The sequence below is a fragment of the Sminthopsis crassicaudata genome, chromosome 3 (genome assembly GCF_048593235.1).
Source record: "Sminthopsis crassicaudata isolate SCR6 chromosome 3, ASM4859323v1, whole genome shotgun sequence".
Lineage (NCBI taxonomy): Eukaryota > Metazoa > Chordata > Mammalia > Dasyuromorphia > Dasyuridae > Sminthopsis > Sminthopsis crassicaudata.
Genome location: NC_133619.1, coordinates 83,599,489 through 83,622,927, shown reverse-complemented (window position 1 = coordinate 83,622,927; position 23,439 = coordinate 83,599,489). Strand labels below are relative to the sequence as shown.

General features: G+C 34.2%; 1 protein-coding gene across 9 annotated transcripts in view; it reads right to left on the bottom strand.

Moving 5' to 3' along the window:
* ZC3H13 (zinc finger CCCH-type containing 13) overlaps positions 1–23,439 on the bottom strand; it is a 62,993-nt gene that overhangs the window by 6,662 nt on the left and 32,892 nt on the right. For 4 of the 9 annotated variants that reach the window (XM_074299110.1, XM_074299113.1, XM_074299115.1 and 1 more), the window contains 7 exons: positions 22,009–22,476; positions 19,636–19,818; positions 16,390–16,425; positions 11,808–12,345; positions 8,755–8,858; positions 7,464–8,477; positions 2,242–2,742 (listed from right to left, as the gene is read on the bottom strand). In XM_074299110.1, coding sequence (XP_074155211.1) covers positions 2,242–2,742; positions 7,464–8,477; positions 8,755–8,858; positions 11,808–12,345; positions 16,390–16,425; positions 19,636–19,818; positions 22,009–22,476 — 2,844 coding nt within the window. The remainder of the gene's footprint in view (positions 1–2,241; positions 2,743–7,463; positions 8,478–8,754; positions 8,859–11,807; positions 12,346–16,389; positions 16,426–19,635; positions 19,819–22,008; positions 22,477–23,439) is intronic. The other 5 variants (XM_074299114.1, XM_074299116.1, XM_074299119.1 and 2 more) reach the window with 2 other exon arrangements.

Below are 23,439 nucleotides of genomic sequence, written 5' to 3'. Positions count from 1 at the left end.
TTGTTATTAACTTTAGGAGGGCCATCACTATCCCATATTATTCTAAATTAGATTTTATATCAATTAAATACTTTTGAAACACATGATCCTTGATAAGTACAGAAATGTAAAATGTTTTAAACTTTCAATGGACTATTTAAACTATAATGCTGCTGTTGTTCAGTCTTTTTTCAATCATATCTAATTTTTCGCAAACCCATTTGGGCAAAGATACTGGAATGTTTGCCATTTCCTTCTCAAGCTCATTTTAAAGAAGAAGAAACTGAGGCAAACAACTTTAAGAAACTTGTCCAAGGTAATACTAATAAGTAAAAGCCAAGTTCGAACTCCAGGTATTTGTGATGCCTAACACTCTATCTACTGCATTACTTACCTGCTCAAACTAATATTTTTACCTAAAAATTATTCAAAGTGACCCTTTGTCTCAATATATTTAATTTCACAAGGTGAAAATTAACTCTAATCATGAGTGCTACTAATATTGCTTAGACTACAAGGTGTATGTGTCTGGGTATGTCTGTGTCTCTGAATATATATTATTATTACAATATAAGATTCTCCCTTCTACAATGTCTAACTAAGATATGGGAGAGGTTTATTCTTGATCTAAGTTTTTGCAGTTAACATAGTATTCCTGCATAAAAAATTAATTCTTAAGTACAAAAACTTTAAATAGCACTGAACTCTCACTTTTAAGAGTAGCCAGTCTAGCCATATTCACTTCTTTTCATACTTTTCCATTCTTTCCATACTTTTTCACTTCTGTTGTTACCTCTATAGTCCTTCAGCTCCCTTTTATATGTGTAGTATTTACCCAATAAAATGTAAAGCTTCTTGAGGGTAAAGAGTGCCTTTATTTTTGCTTATATTTGTATTCCTAGCATTTGGTATAGTATTTACCCAATAAGTGCTCTACGAACCTATCATTCTGCACCACAAATCTGCCTAATGTTTCAACTCCCCTCTCTTCCAAAGTTCTCCCTTCACCACATCAGATAGGCCAAATTAAAGAGGCAGTTGTGGCAGAAGAAAAAAAGAAATTAAGGCATGTTTTCAAATGGAAAATTAAGAAGATAATTTAACGAGTTTAAACTGGTATGGTATAAAAGATCCTATGCCATATGGAAGAATAAGAATGCAAGACTGAGATCACCAGAAGTAACTCTACTATATTTTTCACTTATGAACAAGATATATTTTCTAAACTCTAAAATAAGAATATAAAAGTTAACCAAGAATTCTTAAAAGTTAACAGCAGCAAGACTCACCACAATTAATTTATAAAGCAAGATGCTGAGCTTACTTCCTTTAAAACAAAATAAAAAACCTCCCTATCAGTCTTTATAAAAACACTTAGAAAGTCTATTTTTTTTTAGTGGAATTCCACATCTCTTATGTACTATCTGTTTGATTTTAAGAAAGCCATTAAATCTGTAGAATTCAATTGTCTTATATGAAAAATGAAAAGGTAAGATTAGATGACTTTGAAGGTCCTTTAGAGCTCTAAGGTACATGAGCTACAAAGATAGGAATGAAAATCTCTTAAAAGAACTGCATGATGGACTTTTCTTAGACAAATAAGTAGTCTTTCCCTTCTGCTCCACTTTCTAAATTCACCCTACCTGTGAATTCTCTCCCCCTCTTGGTCACTGTGATCTCTCCCCTGCTTTGAACTCATAAGTACTCTGTCATACCATTCATTTGACAAAAAAGATTTTAAAATTCTCACTTTACCTCATAGATTTAGATTATTATTACTGTTATTTCAGCCAATTAACATTTACTAAGAATCTGTGTTCTAGGTCTCAAGGACTTTCTTTATTATTTAACTTGTCATGTACCTAAGGCCTGTTTCTCTCCCAACTAGACTATAAGCTCTGAATGCACTAAACTATATCCCCTTATTTCTGCTTCATGATGTCTGTGACAACTAGCTTGACCCAATTTGTTTTAGTCACATCTAAGCTATCTACCCGAGGGAAAAGCCAATAGGGCAATAGAGGAGAACAAAAATCTTTGTATACTCCATTAAGATTTACTCAAAGCAATCATCTCCTTTATCCTTCTTTGACCTGCTTTGAAAGGACTTAGATGGTAAAACAAAATTCACTAGGCTTTTTCCCTTCACTAGATGTTTCCCCTATAATTTTTTTTTATTATTATGAAGAAGATTTTACAGGTGAAAATATTTTATTTTCAAAAGTAAAGAAAGAGTAACTTGCAGACTATTGTAGAGCTTACCTTCTAAGCTCTCAGTTTTCTCAGCTTCATTTACATCATCAAATCCATGCAAAGATCCCAGGTCTTTTTCTATTCTTTCTTTGTCCAAAGCTACAGAGTCTCTGCAAATTCCCTCAAAGTCTTTCTCATGCTCATCCAGTTTTGTTTCACTGCGTTTTGAAGACTCTATGTGCGAAGAAATATCAAGAGTTCTGTCTCTATCTCTTTCACTAGAATCAGGATTTTGCCTCTCTCTTTCCCTGTCCAAGTCTCTCCTTTTGTCTCGCTCTCTCTCTCGTTCCCGGAGTCGGTCTCTGTTTCTTGGCCAATCTTTATCAGTATCTCGGTCCCATTCTCTCTGCCTTGTTTCTCTCCTCTCCCTTTCCCGTTCTCTATCATGTTCATGTCGATCTCGTTCCTGAAGCCTTTCTCGGCTATCAAAAGACCCAGATCTTGAATGAACCTGGCGATCTGACTCAGGGGAACTTCTTCTAGAACTGTGACTTCTTGAATCTTGACGATCTAAAATAAATATTATAAATACATCTATGTTATGCATTAAACTTATAAGACAAAAGGAAACATATATTAAAAGGGCTTTGTTTTTAAAATGCCCCTTTGTTATTAAGAAGAGTGATCCTCTAAAGAAAAATAAATTTAGCCTAATGCATGATGTTCATGCATGTTCTCTACTCATACCACCATACTTGCACACATTACTTCCTTAAGAACTTGTCTTGTTCAGGAATAAGTTTAAGTTCAAGAAATGACTCTCTCCTCCAAACTCTGTCCTTTCAGAAAATTCTATCCACAAGAGGCTAATAAGAATGTCTTTCTTTTTTTAATTAAGTTCTCGGAGGATTACAAGAATCTTTTCAGAATAACAAAGATTAAAGGACTATCTCTGCAGAAAGAAAACAAGAAAATTGGGTGGTATCACTGGATTCAAAAAGAAATAGGTAGAAAAAGATGAGGAAAATCTGAATAAGAGAATAGCTTAAGGAAAAGGAAGGAGAGTTCAGAGGAAAGGATGGGAGTTTGAAGATGAAGAAAACAAGAGAGAAAAGGACCTGAGAAGGACAAGAATGCAAGAGAAGAAAAGGGAGTAGACAATATAAATTAAGAAAAGGTAAAAGGTTGGTAAAATGAAAAGGAAAAAAGTTAGTTGTGGCAATTAACTACTAAAAAAAAAAAATCTATATATCCAGCCCTCATTTCTCCCCTATGTTCCAATATAGCATCATCAACTGCCTGCTGGATATCACACAAGCATTTCCAACTAAAACACATCCAAAAGAAAGTCAACAATTATCTTTCCCCTGAAATATTTGCTCCTCTTCACAAAAGTACTACCATTCATCCTGATTGTTCATTTTCACCCTCCCAGAGCAAATCATTGCCAGGTCTTGTAAATTATATCTCACAACTCTCATTCATCCCCTTCTCTTTACATGAAGTCACAGCTACCCTATTCAGACCCCCTCTTGGTGAGATTTCTACAAAATCTATAGCTACTGCTCTCTATATGCTTCAAGTCTCCTCTCTAATATGGCCTCAAATTGTTGCTAAATTATTATTTCTAAAGGCACAGTTCTGGCTATTTCACTCCCCTACTCAAAAAGGATCCTTCTTGCCTCAAGGATTAAATATAAAAGCCTTTTTGGCATTTAAAACCACTCACAATCTGGCTCCAACTTACCTAGATATACTTCACACTGCCCCTCACATACTATATATTCCAGGAAAAGCAGCCCATCTATATATTGTTCTCCATATATGCCATTTCATTTCCTGCCTCCATGATTTTGCCCATGAGCAAAATTTTACTATTTTTCCTCATCTCCACTTCTTAGAATCCTAGTTCTTTTTAATGTCTGGCTTACATATAATCATTTCTGCTCCTGCCAGGGATCAATTAAATATAAAATATACTCAAAGTATTATCTATAGATGTGCTGCTTTTCCCTAATGGAATGTTAAGTTCTTTGAGACCAAGGAATTTATAAACTGCCTGCATCTAACAGGCATTTCATGTTCCACTGAATTGATAGATGAAAATAAGAAGAAAGAGAGGCTGTATGAGGATAGTACCTGTGTTAAGTAAAGAAAAGGGAATGTATGAGAAATTGTGCAGATAAAAATAAAATCTGACAACAGCTTGGCAATGGAGGTGAAGAGCTGAGTAGGAATACCAAAATATTCTCAGGAATTCAAGGAAGCTGTCAATAATGATACCATTATTATTTGGACCTGATTCTAATTTCAGGGAATCATTTCTCCCTGATCACCTGAAACTTCATCACCATGCAAACCAACTCAGCAACTGATACTCAACAAACAGCTTCAACTCCCTCACTTGCCTCTCCTCTCTAGAGAAACAGTAAGTAAAACATTTATCTCCTCCCTAAAGCTTCGTTCCAGGTAATTATTTTCCCATTAGAACCTCTACATGGTCTTGAACATAAAGAATACTATACTTCTGTGCTGTGTATTCCCTAGTGATCTCTTTTTTTTTTTTCAGCTTCCTTCTGTGAACTATCTTCCTCTAATTAGATTATAAGCTCCTTAAAGATAGGGACTAGCATTCTTTTTCTTATTTGGATCTCCAGCATAGTATCTTAGCATAGTGTCTGGCATATAATAAATAGATGCTTAACAAAAGTTTAATGAATTGAACCAAACTGATTCCAAGAATAAATTGGTTCCTATTAAAAAAATGAAAGGACTTTAGGGAGGAGTGACCATCTTACAATTCATGAGAGTGGCAGATTGAAAGACCAAGTATAGTTGATATAGATCCTAGATTCCAGATTAGATATCAAAGGGAAAAGATAAGTAAAGGAAGTTGGTCAAGAGGGTGGAAAACTTTCAAGAACAAAATTCTGAAGACATTAAAAAGAAATGCGAGGGGAGGAAAGAGAAAGTTTATTAAAAAAGACTAATGTGAATACTTGAGGACCCCAGCAACTAACACAGATTTTGTGTACAGAAGAAATAAAACTACATAACAGAATGAATTCCAAAGTTCTGCATAATTTTATAAATATAGTATCAGGAAAGCTAAAGCTGAAAGTGAGCTAAGAGTCAAAGAACAGAAAGAAAAACAATAATAATTTATAAAATTTATATTGAGGAAAAGAAGAGTTACAAACAAGTATAGACAAAGGACAATGATAATCAATGAACATAAGATAAACATGCTCAAGTTTTATTTCTGTTCTTTCTACTAAAGACAGATTTTTACACTGGAAAAGGGAGAAAACAAAAGGAAATAGTAAGTTGACACCCAAGATAAGTAAAAGTTATTTAGAATTTAACTGGAGGGTAGCCCTGACAAGTTCAAATCACCAAGACAAGATGAATTATATCTTTCATCCTTGGGTAGCAAAAGAACTATGAAGTGTAAAAACTAGTTGAACATTTTTGGTGATTTTTTTTTTTTAAGGATCACAAAAACTGGAAAAGGTACTACATGAATTTGAGAAAAGAAAAATGCCTTAATTTTCACAAAAAGCAAGAAACGGCCATCTGTAAACTCTTTAAGTCAATAAGTCTGCATTTCATCCTTGATAAAATTCTAAAAATGCACTAACAAAGCGGTATGTCACCAAACACCAAGTAAAAAACAAAACAAAAGAAAATTATGATCCCAGGGAGGCATTATGATTTTTATCATAAATACACTATGCCAGATTAAGCTCAGTTCCTTTTGCAACAAGGTTACTAAATTGAGAGATAAAAGAAATGTTTCTGCTAAATTTACATAGATTTCAACAAAGCAATTAACAAATTATACTTCATGCTAATCTTGTGGAAAAGATGGAAAGGTAAAGGCTAAATAATACTACAATTAGATGAGACTTAACAGTGGTTGAAAACTCAAAAAAATTATTAATTTCTTGTTTGATGATAACTTGGAATGAGCTCTAGTAGAATGCCCCCAGAATCTCTTCTTGATCCTATGCTGTTAAACATCTTTATTAATGACTCAAAGTTAAAAGAGGTTATGGTCACCTAATTTACAGAACACACAAAACTGCAAAGGATAGCTAACATACTAGTTAGTCACAGTCAGGATTTCAAAAGTTCTTAACATGCAAGAACTTTGGGCCACATTTAATTTAATAGTAATAAATATAGTCTAACATTTAGACACTTTTCCCCTCAAAAAATGTCAAAAACACAAAAGTTAATGGGAAAAAGATCCAGAGGAGGTCAACTAGTAAACTTTATGCACGATATCAATAAATATGGCAGCCAAAAAAAAATAAGACAAGTGTAGGCTACATTAAGAGGAATAGGATCTAAGACTAGGAAAGTGAGAATCCAGCCATACTCAGACCATATCAGGAGTATTATGTTCAGTGCATAGGGAAATAAACTAGATGAAAGAAAATGAAATTGCAGTAATTATCATACCTGATAAGGTTATTTCTTTGCTTCTACAGAAGGATAGAAAAATTACTTTATCACTTCAATTCCATCTTGTTCTATATAATTTCTAAGAATCTTCTAAGTCCTCAACAATTTAACCAACCCCATCAAGTTTTACCAATTAAGTACTAGTTACTATTATATTACCTCAAGTTAAAGATGACTGACATTATTGGAATTACTGTTATTATAACACTGGTATTCAGTATTAAAAAAGGATGGAGATTGATTAGTTAGTTATTTAGGGGTATAACTTTCAAAGTTTATGCCCAAGATTAAGAGGCTTTAAAACATTACATAAAAATGCCCAGCTTATTATTCTCATTAGTTTGTATTTTTTCAACAGTTTTATGGACACAGAAGACATGAGTTGTTTTCATAACTTGAAAAGCTCTTACATTGTACAGGTCTTCGTTTAATTACCTGACAAAAGTTTCCTACCAGCAGGAGTGGGACTATCTGTAATGCTACAAATGTAAACTGCAATAGTAAAAGCCAAAAAATTTTACATATACCATATTCCAAAAGACTTTATATAGTTTCTTTTTGTAGGCAAAATGTTTTGCATTCAGATACACTACTTAAAAGAAGTAGCTGACATAAGCTTCTTTACCTATTAGCTATATAAAGTCATTAAACCATTCTATGAAAGTAGAAAAAGGCTTTTAAGTCATCGCTCAATGCTGTTGTTCTACAATAAGCACGATTTCATTATCATCCAAGGCTAATAAAAGCATATGCAAATGGTAGATGAAATAGAATTTTTTTTAAGCCAATGTAACCTAAATCCATGGACTCCACTTAATTACCTGAAGAAGTGCTGCGACTGGGCTCCCCACGTTTCAGCTGATCAATCCTGGATTTTCTTTCTCCTGGAATTTCTAAGCTTTTTGTTTTTTCTCTATCTCTGGAGCTACTGTGAAGAACTCTCTTTCGACCAGCCAAATCATCTCCACTGCGATGAGCAGAATCATTGGATGGCGATCGCAGGCGGCTAGAAGTATGGCTCCGATTGCTCCCCAAGCTGCTACTCCGTTTTTGATCAATTGGTTTACGATGAGGTGCATCTTCTATGGTAACATGAGGTGCTTCTATTTTCTCCACTCTGGTTCGGTGACACTTTCTATGAGATTCTTCAGTTGTACGTTCAGGTACAATCATATCTCCACGGTCAGGAACTTCTTCATCAGACCAGTCACTAAATGTTGATTCTTCTTTTTTCTGGGAAACCTCTCCAGTTGTTCCATTTTTCTCAGTTGACACCTCAACCAACTCTTCTTTTGTGGTTGCAGGGGGGGTTCTTGGGCCTTTTTTCCTTTTATTCTGTTGAACTAGTTCATCATCAGAAATATCAGAATCTCCTTTTGATCTTTTACGTTTCTTTTCAACATTTTTCTTCTTCTGTCCTTTCTTAGGTGAAAATACTTGACCATCCTCTGTTGCTGACTCAGTGCTATATCTTTCTATGCCAACATCATCCTCTTTTTTTCTCTTAGTGGTCCTTTTTGGTATTTTGGACTTTTTCTTATCCTCATGAGCTCGGTCAGACCCATCTCGCTCTTCGGGCGGATGGTGTCCAACACTTTCTTGAGCACGTGTTCTTGAGCTTTCTGATGCTTCAGGCTGCTCCCCCCTTTGCTTCTCTCCAGAAGAAACTCTCTCTTTAAGTTCTTGATCATCATAACGCCTAGAGCTCTCTTTTCTTTCTGGTTTTCGGTCTTCCTCTTTCCATCGGTTCTGCCTGTCTTCTGCCATGTGTGAGGGGCTAAGTGAACGAGATTCTTGAGGTCGCACAACCTGGCTCAGCAGTCTATGTTTTTCATCTATTTAAAAAGAAAAAAGCAAGAATAAAGCATTAAGAGTCACAAATGACAACAATCAAACTCTCTCTTCTGCCAAAGATATGTTAAGGAAGGTCTTTAATTAAAAACACTTTTATTCTAACACAAGTATACACACACGCACGTACGCGTACATATAAATAAATAGGTAATGAGGAAATGATCTCTTATTAAGTCAACAGCTCTTAGTGTCAAAAAGTTTATAGTTATTTATGAGTGGACCCTAATACTGTTGTAAAATTAATTAAGTTATACTTACTTTTATCATCTCCACTATTATAGGTGTCACTATCAGGAGAATGTTCACGTCGCCGTTTGGGTGACTGTCGGGGACTAGGACTGCTTTCAGTTCTATGGCGCTTCCTAAATTGGGAGAGTAATTTCAATTTAGCAAAAAGTTCAATTATTAATGGCATAGTTTTATTACAAAATATTTTAATGAAATATTAGCTCCCTAGCAAAATAATTCTCAAGATCATTTTTCCTTAATCATTTAAATGAAAATTATACAATAAAATGTTGAAAAAAATCAATTATTAAAATATGCTCGGAAAATACATTTATTTACTCAAGTATTTATTCTTTAGCTTCCACAAAGTCCTTCTCCATTACCTCACTGGGGGGTGACAGTGACAATTCTGGAGAACTATCATAGCTAACAACAAGAAGCATATCAAAAATAGGCTGTTCAACTGGGTTTTTTTGTTTGTTTGTTTTTTGGTTTTTTTAACAATGGCAACCAAAGAAACTATAAAATGTCCTAAATCCTATAAGATCACCCAGTAAGAACCCAACATTATTTACTATGGATGGATTGGTAGAAAAATTCTATGAAGAATTTGATAAGAACTTCCTTTTCAAATCAATGTGTACCCTTGAAACTCAGCAGAAAAGTTAAGAATGGGGAGTGATATGATAAAGTATAGCTTAAAAAGAAATGAGAGAAGTCAAAGCCTTATAACTTAGTTACATAGAAGCCTCAGGAATCCACATTATCAATACTTGCTTTAAAAAAAAAAAATAGGGGGCAGCTAGGTGGCGCAGTGGATAGAGCACCAGCCCCGAATTCAGGAGGATCCAAGTTCAAATCTGGTCTCAGACACTTAACACTTCCTAGCTGTGTGACTCTGGGCAAGTCACTTAGCCCCAGCCTCAGGGGGAAAAAAAAAAATAGGCACTACACATGGCATATATTAAAGACAACAAAACATTATTCTATTACAAAAAGGCAAACTTATTAATGAGTGAGTTATGTCTCAGTCTATTAGTGTTCATTCAGAACCTGAAATTGTCAGAGATCAAATTTAAAGAAAAAGATAAGAGTATATTAAATGAAACAATATAACCTACCTAAACAAATAATTTAAAATGGAGACACTGACATGGGATTGTAATAATTTTATAATCCTGCAGTTTAACTTAAGCAAATTAATTACCAAAACAGAGTTCAGAAAGAACCTTAGCAAAAATCTGCCTTCTTTGCCAAATAAAGAGAAACGGTTTCCAGAAGCAATCTAGGTTAGAATATCAATTTGTTTATAAAACCTTCTAAAGGATGATACACTACAATAAGCAGTATCCACTCATGAAGCAAAGAAATTTAAGTGCAGGAGATAAAATCAGTGAAAGAGCTCCATCACAGAATACAGGCTGAAGAGGAATTCTTTGAAGATGGTCAGATCCTCCAAATGACCTTATTTACTGAAGACACAGTTGATTACATCAGACTAAAAAATTATATAGTTATTTCTTAGAAGATAACTGTATCATTCAAAGGCGTTTGCCCCACCTATCAATATAAAAAAAGTCCGGATGAAGGAAGACTTTTTTTTAATTAAAGGATCAACTGGCATTTGCAGGGCCACCCTATGGAGTATAGATCTATCTGGGATCTGAGACAGACTATTAATATAAGAGGATAATAAGTTGAATCCAGAGTTGAAAAAGAGGATGAAAGTATATTGGTTTGCTTTCAGACAATTACATTTTTTTATAAGCTTATAAAACTCCTTTACTCATGCCAAACTTTACGTGAAAGCAAAAACCCACCTTTCTGAACTAATATTTTTACCAGTGTTGGTATAATGAAGTAATCTATGGAATACAATTCTGAAGAATTTTTTAAAATGCATATTACAAAGAAGGCAATAGAGAATCAAATACTGGGTTGCAATACACCCAGGGTGCAATACATAACCACTGAAGGTGTAAAAGATGTCATCAAGGAACATTCAGATATAAAGAAAAAATGAGTTGTTCAATTGGTAAGAATAAGGGATAACAGGTGGATATAGACAATGTTCCATTGGTACCAATGTCAGAAGGAAAGAAAGAAATCTTCCATCATGTTGCATGGACCCTGTTGGTAAATGTATGGATACTGACAAGAATCACAAAGGATGTGCAGCTATCTGTACCACATATTGGAGTGGTACACATATACACAAATATATGTGTAGGTATGTGTATAATATTGTATGTGTGTGTGTGTATACATATATCTATATATATATATATATATATATATATATATATATATATCTATATATATATATCTATATATCTAGATATATATAGATATATATATCTATAAAATATATTTGAGCACTTATTCAAAGGAAGGGGGAAGTGGGGAAGAAGCCTATTTAATAAGCTATTTAGGAAATTCACATTTTCACTGTGTTTCTTGATTAAAGAATATACATAGCAACAGAGCATGTTTTTCTAGGTTGAATTTTTGTCAGTTGTGATTAAGATCTGATAGGAACCTAAAATAGTCTGGTACTTCTATTTCCATTTAGATCTTGTTGAAATTATCATCTTCAGGTTAATCCTTACTAGAAAACACATTACAATTCAACAGGATGATGCTTGAGGTTCTCCTTCAAATTGCAATAGTTCAGATATCCAAAAAGGCCTTTAAATCAGAGAATTATCACCTTTTACCCAAAGAAACAAAGAAAAAAAAAAATTGTGTCTTTCCTCTGAAAAATTCAAAATATATCAAACACAGAACTTTAATAAATATTATTAAATTATAAATCAAATCAATTAAATTATCAGAGAAAGATAGGAAGGAACAAATGTGGATTAGATTATTAGATGACAGAATAAACCGAAAATAACAGCAACTTAAAGCAAAGGTGGATAAAGCTCACATTTGAATAACAATTCTAAAAATGCTATGATTCATTTTCAAGGTTCTGTGAGGACTCACTGATAAAGAGCAAGATGATGGGTATGACTAAACCTTAAAACAACTTTTAAACTCTAGACTAATATACTAATAAGTTGATTCATAATCACTCTTACTTTGATTTTCTCTCATCATGAACATCTCTTGGATTCCTGTCTTCTCGAACATCTTCTCTTTTTTCCCTTCGATCTTCTCTTCCTTTGTCTTCCCAATCCCTTTGACGATCACGTTCTTTATCCCTTTCTCTCCCTCTTTCTCGTTCTCGCTCTCTCTCCCTTTCCCTTTCCCTCTCTCTTTCCCGTTCTTCCCTTTCCCGTTCCCTTTCTTTTTCCCTCTCTCGTTCTCTCTCTCGTTCCCTCTCTCGATCATGTTCTCTCTCTCTTTCACGATCACGTTCTCTGTCTTTTTCCCTCTCTCTCTCTCTCTCCCTCTCCCTAGCACGGTCTCGTTCTAATTCTCTCTCTTTTTCTCTTTCCCTGTCGCGTTCCCTTTCCCTCTCTCTCTCCCTATCTCTTTCTCGTTCTCTCTCCCTTTCTCTAGCCCTCTCATCTCTTCTGTCATCAGTTCTGTCTATTCTTCGTTCCTCTCTTCTTTCATCACGCTCAAGTTCTTCACTCCTCCCTTGATGGCGTACTGGTGAGTTTGGTCTTGGATCTACAATAAAAATGTAGTTTTACCAATGAATCATTTGATTGACATTTTTAAAAATCAGAATACATCATTAAAAAGCTCAAATTTCATCCTAGCTTGTAACAGGAGCACAAACTTAGAATAAAAAGGGACCTTGGAAGTCAGCTAATTCAATCCCCTCATTTTACATTAGAGAAATAAGAAGCCAAGGAGGTTATGTGATTTGCCCAGAGTCACACAGGTATTGACCCACATCAAAGGTAGGATTTGATGCCAGGTTCTGACTCTAGGCCAGTGCTCTCTTCATTGTACTGAATCAATGGGAAAAGTGCCAATTTTTAAATAGGTTAAACATTTAGATGCCCAAAATGGGGGATGGGGAGGGACAGTGTGTACTAAGAGATTAGACCTATAATAACCTCAGAACTTCTGAAAAGAACTCTATACCAGTGTCACAAATATGTCAGCCATATATATATCAACACAATTACATTTTAAAGTATACAATTCCCCCATGTTTTCCAATCCATACGGCATTCATCTCTTTATGTGCAAAGATGGGTTCCATCACATTACCCCTCTCTATTCAGATATGATCTCTATGTTCCCAAGATACAAGGAGATCACTCACAAAGATGGAAAAGAATAGAAGGGTAGACAAATATAGAATGCAACTGGGAGCAGGAAAGGACTGGGAGTCAAGTTAAGGGAAGTTTTAACAATAACACAATATTTATGCCCATACCTTTTGGCCATAACAGACAAAAAAAAAAAAAAATACAGGGAAGTTTGGGGTAAATCAAGGCTTTAAAATAAAGTATGTAATTCAAAGGCTAGAGAGTTTTAAGGATTTCTATATGCCAAAAGTTGAGTAGCCTTGAAATGATATTCAAAAGTAAAGCAAAAAAATTGTTTTGCTTTTGCTTTGAATGAAAGTTGAAAAGTATTACATGATATTCATTCAGGACAAGCAATTAGTATCCAGTAATTAAAATGCTTAATCTATTAATTGACTCATTATTCAGGTGAAAAGTTTTTATCTAGGATGTCAGTGTATTGACAATTGTTAAATTATGCCATTTTTCAAGTAAAATAAACACTTATTACTATGTCATGAGCACATAACTTTTTTGCTTTAACATAAAATAATGAAGAAAATTCTATTTACTTCTGTGTTTGAAAAAGAAAAGCTATATACAAAGTTAAATATTAAAAGTTGCCCTACTGCTGATGTGAGTGTCTATGTTCAGTCAATGATTGAAGAGTCATAGGATAAAGTATAACATTAGAAAATGTTCAATAAAAAAATCTGAGGCTGTTACAATATTCCTACATTCATAGCAAAGGACTGATGGTTGGTTAAAAATAAAAGTTCATTATTACAGCTCAGCCAGCAAACTGGAAACAAAAGGGAGATATGCATCAACCCACTGGGAAGTCAATTGGTCCTAAGAGTCAAGTCAGAAGATAGCTTTAAGTCTCTGCTCGGACACCTATAAGCTGTATGACACTGGGCAAATCATTTAAGCTCTCTGATATTCGGTCTCCTAATCAAAAAATGGAGATATAATAAACTGATTCACAAGACTATTCTGAGGGAAGTATTTTGTAACACTTAAAAGTGATAAAGAAATATTAATAGTAATTAATGCATATATATATATATATATATATATATATATATATATATATATATATATATATATATATATATATATATATATATATATATATATATGCATTGACAATAGCTAAGTTTTTAATTAAGGAGTTCAAAGCAATGAGACTGTGATCCTCATGAAATCTGTTTTTCTCTGACACAGATCTTACCCACCCACCTCTGCCCACTTAAATGCAGAAGTATAATTACACTGACAGGAACATCAAGGAACTTTAAAGGTAAAAAAACAGCCTTAAGATCATTTAATTTAAATTCTTTATGTTAACAATAAGGAAAATGCAATTACTTTGAAGGAAAGTCCAATTACTAGAATTCATTTCTGGCGCCAGTAGGAAGCAGCAGTTTTAGGGAATCGATCATCTGTGTGAACTGAATGAATAGGCAATCTTGAAAAAAGACTAGAGACTGAATTTGGAGTAAAGGAAGTTGGGAGGACTTGAAGAAAAGATGTGCTAGGCATGTAAAGTGCTAAGAATACACAGAGAAAAATAAAGAAAACCCCTGTTCATAAGGAGTTTATAAACTATAGGAGAAAGTAACACTTTCCAAAGGAAGATGAACAAAAAGATCCAAGCTAAAGAAGGAAAAGGATGCAATATCAATCAAATATTTTTTCAAGAACCCACTATATAGGGCACTGTGCTAGTTCTGGAAATAAAAAGTATAAAAAAATGTAAAAGACCCTGCTGGCAAAGAAGGAAACAATAAATTGGGGGAGGCAATAAATACACACATGGAAAATATGTGACGCATCAACAAAAAGTAGCAAAATGCTAGGAGGAAGGGGCTCATCTACATACACAACACACACATTAACACACACACACATACATACATACATACATACACACACACTTATAAAAGATGGTATATGAACTTCTCTGAGGCATGAAGTAAGGAGAGGATGCATTCCCAGAATGGAGAATGGCCAATGTAAAGGGCTTAGAGAAAACACAGTATTGTGTGTGAAGAGCAAAGAAAAGACCAATGTGACTAGACTGAAGAGCATGAAAAGGATTTATGTCCAATGAAACTAAAAAGATTAGATGTAGATATGTTTTGTAGAGCCCTAAAATCTAAGCAAAGGAGTTTATATTTTATCCTAGAAGCACTAGAAAGCCACTGGAGTTGATTAAATAAGCATATGGTCAGAAAAATACTTTGGCAACCACAGGTAGGGATGAACTAGAGTGATGAAAGAGACTTACGGTAGGAAAGCTAAACAGGAGGCTATTTTAACAGTCTAAAATAAAGAGAGGTCTCAACTAAGGTAGTAGAACTGTAGGAATAGAGGGAAAGAATTGGATACAAGAAATGTTGTAAAGACAGAAATGACTGGAATCCATGATGTAAAGATTACAAACATGAACAACAGAAAGGATGGTGGTGCCTACAAAAGAAAGGAACTTTGGTAGAAACGCGGTAGAAAGGAAGTTTTAGTGAAGGGAGAGATAAAGAAATTGAGTTTAGTTTTGGATATGCTGAATTCAAGCTGCCTTTGGGGTATCCAGTTTGAAATGCTCAAGAGGCAACTGGTGATTCAGCGTAGAAGATAAAGAACCTAAAAGAGTGAAAAATGGGGTGGGGGAGGAAGGAAGGGGAAGGAAAGAGAGCAGGAGAAGCAGGAGAACTTAAGCAGAAAAAGGAAATGTAGTAGGAAAAGAAGGACACGAGGAGAGAAAAATCATAATAGTTGATAAGAGAAGGCAACTTATACAAGATAAGAAAGATGAATGTGTGAAGGGTTAGCAAGCCTGAACTAAGATACTGATAGGGTGGAATAGAGAGGGAGGATCCTACAACAGTGTGTCCCAGCTGTTTTCCCTAGGAACCAATTAATGCAAATGAAGGGAAAAAAAATGTAGATTATTTCCAACAAGTATGGGAAGCAAGAATTTTGCAGCAATCTTCAAAAAATGTGTGCCATTTATATTTGTCACTGAGAAGTGACTATTCACACTTTTGGTTTTTATTATTCTCCTTCCAAGAGATGCTAAGTTCTAGGAACATCTATCTACTCTCTAGCTTATAAGGGAAAAATGAAGTATTCTTTAAAAAGATTAGTGGGAAGTGGAGGGGAAAAGGTCTAATGTGAAAACAAAATGAAAAATCAAAGTGTGGAATCCTGACATATTAGAAGATTGGAGGGCAGAAAAAAGGAAGGAGGGGGAAAAAAAATCACAACACCTGGGAATTGCAAATGAGGCTCTTCCTAAAGTGAAGGAAGCTAGATATTCTGAAAAATAATTATTTGGCCAAAGGGGAGTAATGTGGGAGGGTTAACATGAGATCATATGGATTTATATGTGAATTCTATCAAACATTCATTAAAACAATTCCATTATTACACAAAATGTTTGCAAAAATAGGAAAAGATGGGATCCTACCAAATTCCTTCAATGATACAAATATGGTCTTGATACCTAAAACCAGAAAAAGACAAAGTAGAGAGAGAAAAGCAGAGAAAAACAATAACTCCAGTAAAGTAATAGGATATAAAATAATTCCACATAAGTCATTTTAATTCTTTATATTATCAACAACACCAACGAGCAAAAAGGGACAGAAAAAAACCCATTCAAAATAATTACAAAATACATAAAGTATCTATTTCAGAAACATCTATCATGACAAAAGAAAGTTTTGTATGACTACAACCACAAAACACTCTTTTCAAAAACACAAGCTAAACCTAAAAAACTGGTGACATATTAATTGGTCATAGTTGTCCAATTCAATAATAATTTTAAAATAGCAATACTACCTACATTAATTTAATTTATTTGGTGCCATACCAATCATTTACACAACCAAAATAATATTCAATCCAGAGAAACAAAAGATCAAAATTCCCAAGAGAAATCTCAAACTAAATTACAAAAACTATTTGGTACTGTTTAAAAAAAATAGAAAAATTGACCAGTGGGTCAAAATAGGTACGCAAATACATTACCATGGTTTTCAATAAACTTAAATGTCCCAGCTACTGGAGTATGGATTCAAAAATTGCAATGAAAACTGGTCTGGTAAAAATCAGATTCAAGATAACAGCTCATACTGATACACTGAAATAACTTCAAAATGTATATACATGACCTAGGTAAAAAGGCCCCATCATAAACAAACAGAGGAAAAAGGAAGGAGATGTCTTTGGCAACTATGAATAGGAAAAAATTCTTGATCAAACAAAAAAGAATTGTAGAAGACAAAATAAATAACTTCAATTACACAAAATTGTAAAGCTTTTGCTCAAAATCAACAGTTAAAATTAAAAGAGAAATAGTTAATTGGAAAAAAAAATCTTTTTAGTTATTTTCTTCAATAAAGGTTTGATAAAAGGAATTTAAATATTTAAGACCAAAAGCCACTCTTCAATAGATAAATGGCTATAAATTGGGAATGGCTAAACAAATTACAGTTCTTATTGATCACAAGAAATAATGAAAGGGTTGGATTTCAAGAAACCTGGAAGATCCATAAGAAAAGTAGCAAAGTAAAATAAACAACCAAGGAAACAATTTATACAATGTCTACAACATTATAAAGAAAAACAACTTCCAAATACTTAAGAATTCTATTCGATGCAAAAGACCAACCACAATTCTAGAGATCCAATCATATTAGGCTTCTCACTTTTTGATAAAGAGGTAATAGTCTAGGTGCAAAATGAAACATACATTTTTGGACATGGCACTTGATAGTGTTTTATAATAGTTATTTGTATGTATATATAGCATCTTTCTAAGTTTCTTGAGTATGGGAATTTTTGTAACTCCACATATCCTTTCAAAAGAATGTTAATGCTTAAGAATTCTCTGTTCATTGAAGGAATATAAATGGGAAGTCCACAGCTAGGGAGCTAGATAACAAGGAGAAATAAGATCATTAACTAGATAAATAAATTAGACCTGGAGATATAAATTTCAAAGTTATTCACACAGTGGTAGTACTGAGGCCATAAGGGAACATAACCCATTTTCTATGGAATCAGACTATATTCAACAAATGTATACTGTGCATAGCAAGACAGTGCCCACAATAAAAAGTTTTCAATCTAAAAAGGATTTTAATTAAGGAGTTCAATCCCCTACATACTCTGGAAATGTTGTGACAATGAAGTTAGGGAATAAACTTTTAATATTTAAAAAAAAAAAATGCTTAAAGAACTGAAAATGAGCCATTGACACCAGATTTTTCTTGTCATGCTTGATGTGGAAGAAGTACTAAAATGTCAACTTAAAAGAATGTGATTTATAGAAATTTGTTTTGTTCCTTTTTAGCCTGGTCTTTTTAATCTGTTTGCTAAACAAATTTAAAAAGAAATGTCAGAACACATCCTATTTAAAATCAGATAGCAACTATAAGCATAATTGCCAATTATAACATATATTAAAATCTTTAACAAGAAAAGATTTACATTTTTACTTTGCTTTATCTTTTCCCTTTTGATTTAAGCTAGTGTTCATTTCTCTGAATGAAAAACCAAAATTTTCATGAAGTGATGCTTAAAATTACCCCACTGACTAGTTATAGGATAGAGCTTTATAGAGACAAAGTTTAGCTAATGGAATGAAGTTTCTCTTCTAAATTCTATCTTATAGACTTATATTCTCCCCTCAATCATTAGCCATATCAAGATTTATTGCCTCTTTGATGCTGACCACAATAAAACATCAATATTCAATTCCCAGGTCCATAAAACTTCATACTCTATTAACCTCAGCATTACAGCATTCCTTACTTTAGTAACCAATCAAGGTTACACAGACCTTTTCCATAAAATATTAAATATTTAAATATATTAACATGAACAGACAACATAAGCTTGCTGGAAAAAAAAAAAAAACCTTAAATGTATCCATTCTAATTTCAAAACAATTAAAACTTTTTATAAATCTCTGTTAAACTAATAAAAGATCATGTGCTTGATAATATACCAAAGAATAAGGCATTTCACTCAAAAGAAGAAAAAAATACTCCTATTTCCCTTACTTGCTTATTTTTTTCCTGGTATCATTTTAGAAAGAAAATTTTTAAAACAATTTTATTTTCCTTGCTCAATTCCCATCTCTCTGGAAGTAACTATTATTACCACTCACTATAGATGGTAGATAATTTTGACAGGATATTCAATCTAAGACTCTAGAAAGTTATGTATGTCCTAAGGACTCTTTTAGGCATCAAAAACAACTGGCTTCCTCACCTGAGAAAGTACTTGGGAAGTACTGAGATCTAAATTGTTCTGCCTTCAATCTTTTGAGGTGGCCAAAAAAGGAGCAAGATGACAAGGAAGCCACCTAAGCTGGTGATTAGGTCAGGAACTGACAAACTTGAGGGAAGCAAGTGCAGGTTTGAGAATAGGAATAGAGAGATAGTTTTTTTTTTTTTTCCTTAAAAGAAGGAAAGCTATCAGAGTTTTTAAAGATCTGTCTAAGGAGTATCAGTAGCCAACTCTTTCCATCATAATCTCTTAATCTTGAGAGAAGTTATTTTGGAAAAATGCTAGAGAAATTCTATGTATATGCAGCCACATAATCACTAAAACAGTTAATTTTCACTAAAAACAAAACTTGCCATTAATTCTTCTTACCCTAATTTAATATGCATGTATTAATATGTACAAGTTTTTATACCTCTTTCTCTGTTGTCACGTCTGTCCCTTTCTCCATGTCTTCTTTCAAAGGATGAATCCCTAGCTTGATCTCTGGCATCATAACGGTCTCTCTCAGGATATCCACTTCGAGATTCCCAGCTTTCATGGTAGTTTCCACTACTACTATGTCCATCAACTTGAGATCCTCTTGTTCCTCGACTTCCTGAACAAAAGACACACAAATGTGTAAGTTATTTTGTTTAAAGACGATTTTGAAAACATCCTCACGAAGAACACTACAAAGCACCCCAGGAAATCACAAAAACCTGTAATATCCTGTTGTCTCTCAATTGTAATCCTTCTCTGGGAGGAGGTTTTTTTTCTATAAATCCTTTTCTCTGTGAACAGGTTTCTTGGGAGGCTTCTGGAGCCTCCATCAAGAGCAAAGGTAAAATCTCGCATATTCTTCTTCCTGAATCCTGGCTCTGAATCTCCGCCAGCTTCCCTTAAGTTCCCCTGGGAAGTCTTGTCCTTAACCCAAACCAGACTGCTCTCCAAACTCAATGCTGCCTCTTTTTATCCTCCCAGAGAATGGACTTGTGGGAATCCTTACAAACAATGAACTAGCTCCTTTTAAAGGTGTAAACACCTCTAAATGTGTGAACTCCTTTTCAGAAGTCTAAAGGTGTAAACTCCTTTTAAAGGTGTGAACCCTGAGCTAGATTAAGTACCGACTTAGCACCTAGCAAGAACCTAACAAAAGCCCAGGCAAAAGAGACTTAATGAATCAATCCATCCCTGCTTGAAGTTTTAATTCTCACCACTACAAGCAGTCATCCAGCCTACAAATGTGAGGAAATGACTACCTTAACAAACTATTTTTGGATAGCTATACTTGCCAGGGAAGCACAGTTCTTCTCCATCTGATATCTCTTCAGATATACATGGACTATTATCATGCTATTTACCAAATCTATAATGCTTCTCAATTCACTTCTCTGAAATTTCATTCCTCTGAAAGAATAGCTTCTATTTACTTGTCTTAGGAATGGTACAACCTATCAATATTAGACGGTCCTAATGATGTCAAAAAAAATTATTGACTATGTATCAACAATTTCCTGGTAATAAATCAAGGATAGTTTAAGAGATGTGGTAGCTTGGGCTTTCCAAAACACTTTCAAAAAACATACTGGCAAAAACTCCATTTTCAAAGAAAATCTCAGTTGGTATCTTAATGTTCCTGGGACGGGGGGGAAGGGAAAGCAAGGATAGTACAGTAATATCTCAAGAACAAAGGGTCTAAAGCAGAATTCCCACCAGTCTAGAGAAATTCCTGGTCCCTCTGCAGAGGACTGGAAATTATATTACTTAAGTTGGCCTTCAGTTAATCATAATAAGCACCTATTGGGTACCAGCTGGGTCCAAAGAACCATACCAGATATTTCAATGAATAAAGGCACCAGTACATCCTTCACACTAGAATTTCGAAATGAGGGCATCTTATAGACCTTCTCTAGATTTATTTCCAAGAATCTGTGTGTCAGTTTCTACCACAGCTTCACAGTCTTTTGTAATTTGTCACTCAGGAAAAAAACTAAAAAACACTTTAAGTCAAAAGTATACCTTTGGGAGGAGAATCCCAGAGCACAACCTTTGGTGATTTAAAAAAAAAAAAAAAAAAAAAAAAAAAAAAAGGAAAAGCAGGAGAGAAAAGGCATGGACTAATCCAGAACTAATATTAAAACAAGTCATAATGCATGGAAAACTGAAGTTCAGCAGAAGACTCTGGGGAACAATGAATACAGAAGGAAAAGGAGGGAGTGTCAGGGAGGGAATTAGATGCAGGACTAGGAAAAATGAAGGGGGGGAAGGGGAAGAGAGGGAAGGGCTGGAGAAATTTGATGATTTAAGAAGACATAAACATAAATTCAGCCAATCCATTCTTGTTGTTGCATTCATTTTTAGTATATCACTTTCACCATTGACTTTAAATTCAGTTATATCAAGTTTATCTCTCACAGATTTCATTTACACTAGATTCATCTGTGTGTACATGTGACATGTGCATTTGCATGCATGTCTTCCTGACACTGCCTTTGATACTTCAAACTAATCATGACTGATGACTTTTCTAATGAATACAATAAAATGGAACTGATTGAATGACTCTTCTCTCCCTCCAGCTCATATGTTTTTTGGTTACTTTGTTTTGGGAGGAGGTCAGTTCAATTTTCTTTTAGAACACAGTATAGTGGTATAATGCTACAATAATCAGAAAAACACCATAACAAAAATGTAGCATTAATAAGAAACTTATGTTTAGAAAAGACATTAGATAAAATGTAATTATCTTTAAACAAATAAGTTAAATAAATAAGTTGAATAAGCTAAAATAAGATGTAAACAATACCCTTTTCAGGTAATTCTGGTCCTCTGCCTCTACTTCTGCCCGTCCGGTCACTCCTACTTTCATTTCGAGAATCATTTCTAGATTCATTCCTTGTTTCAGTTCGAGAGCTCTCTTCTCTACCATGATTTCTGCCATAACTTCGAGAGTCTTCTTGATACAGGTCTTCTTTCCGGTGAGTGTCTCTAGTCTCCCGGTCCCTGTAGTCATGGGCATCTCTTGTAGAACGTGAGTCCCTCTGGTCACGGTTGTCTTTGTTATCTCTACTGTAATCTCTTGTGTCCCTAGAGTCTCGGGTGTCTCTGGAGTCTTTCAGCTCCCTTCGATCTCGGGTGTCCCGGGTTTCTCTCCGCTCTCGGCCCTCCCGAGATTCTCTGTCATCTCTGTGATCTCTGGAAGAGTTCTGGTCCTGGTCATACTCCCGTTCTTCTCTACCTTCTTTCTCTCTATTGTCCCTTTTGCCTCTAGTGTCTATAAAGAAATTTTGAAAATCAAATTCAATTACTCCTTCAATTTTATCAAACATTTCCAGTGAAGTATAAACTACATAATGTTATTTCAAAATACAATTCACTTTTACAAATGGTACATACTGCTTACTCAAAAGGCACCTCTTACTAGACTTCTATTAAAGAACCTTTGCCTATAAGTTATTTCCAAATAGAAATGCTATAATTAAAAATTAAATTCCTGAGCAGCCATGCTTATGAAACGTGTTGTGAAGATCTGAGATTATGAAAAAAGGATAACAGAGTAAGCTGCTTGAAGATGCTAATAGAACTGAAATACAAAAAACAAACTCCAAGTTTTCAGAGAGATTCAGGTTTACAGCTAGTTAACACCAATACAAAAGGAAGAGTCTCACAACTGGTTGGGGCAGCAAACATGAATGAAGTCTTCTTGGAGGGGACATGGAAAAGATTAGAACTCCCTCATCTCTTAAAGGCCCACTCTTTTATAATGTCTTCTTAAGATCCAAAAGTCAAACCAAATAAATTTCACCTACTAATTAATTTTTACTTTAATAAATGATCTCCCTTCTCTAATATTAATTTCTTTTCTCTAAGACTTACTAGAAGAATGGAGTATATGGGTAGCATTCTGCCAGGTATGAAGCCATCTTCACATTACTCTCTATTCTTGGATTATTTAAAAGCATTTTATCCAATACCTTCAGCATTTCCAAATTTTTACAGGAGTGAAGATAGTATTTCTTTTAAACAAACTGACTAGATTTTCACCTTATTTATTAAAATCTTATTTAAAAGCAAGCCTATTGAGGTGGAGAGGTGCAGGAATAGAGCCAAGATAGCAGAGAGTATATAGGTAATCACTGCTTGAGCTCTTCTTGGTTTCCCTTAGATTCAATACCGCATTGAACTTCTGAATGGTTTTTAAGAGTGACAGAATCCACAAACATTCAGTCTATAATGA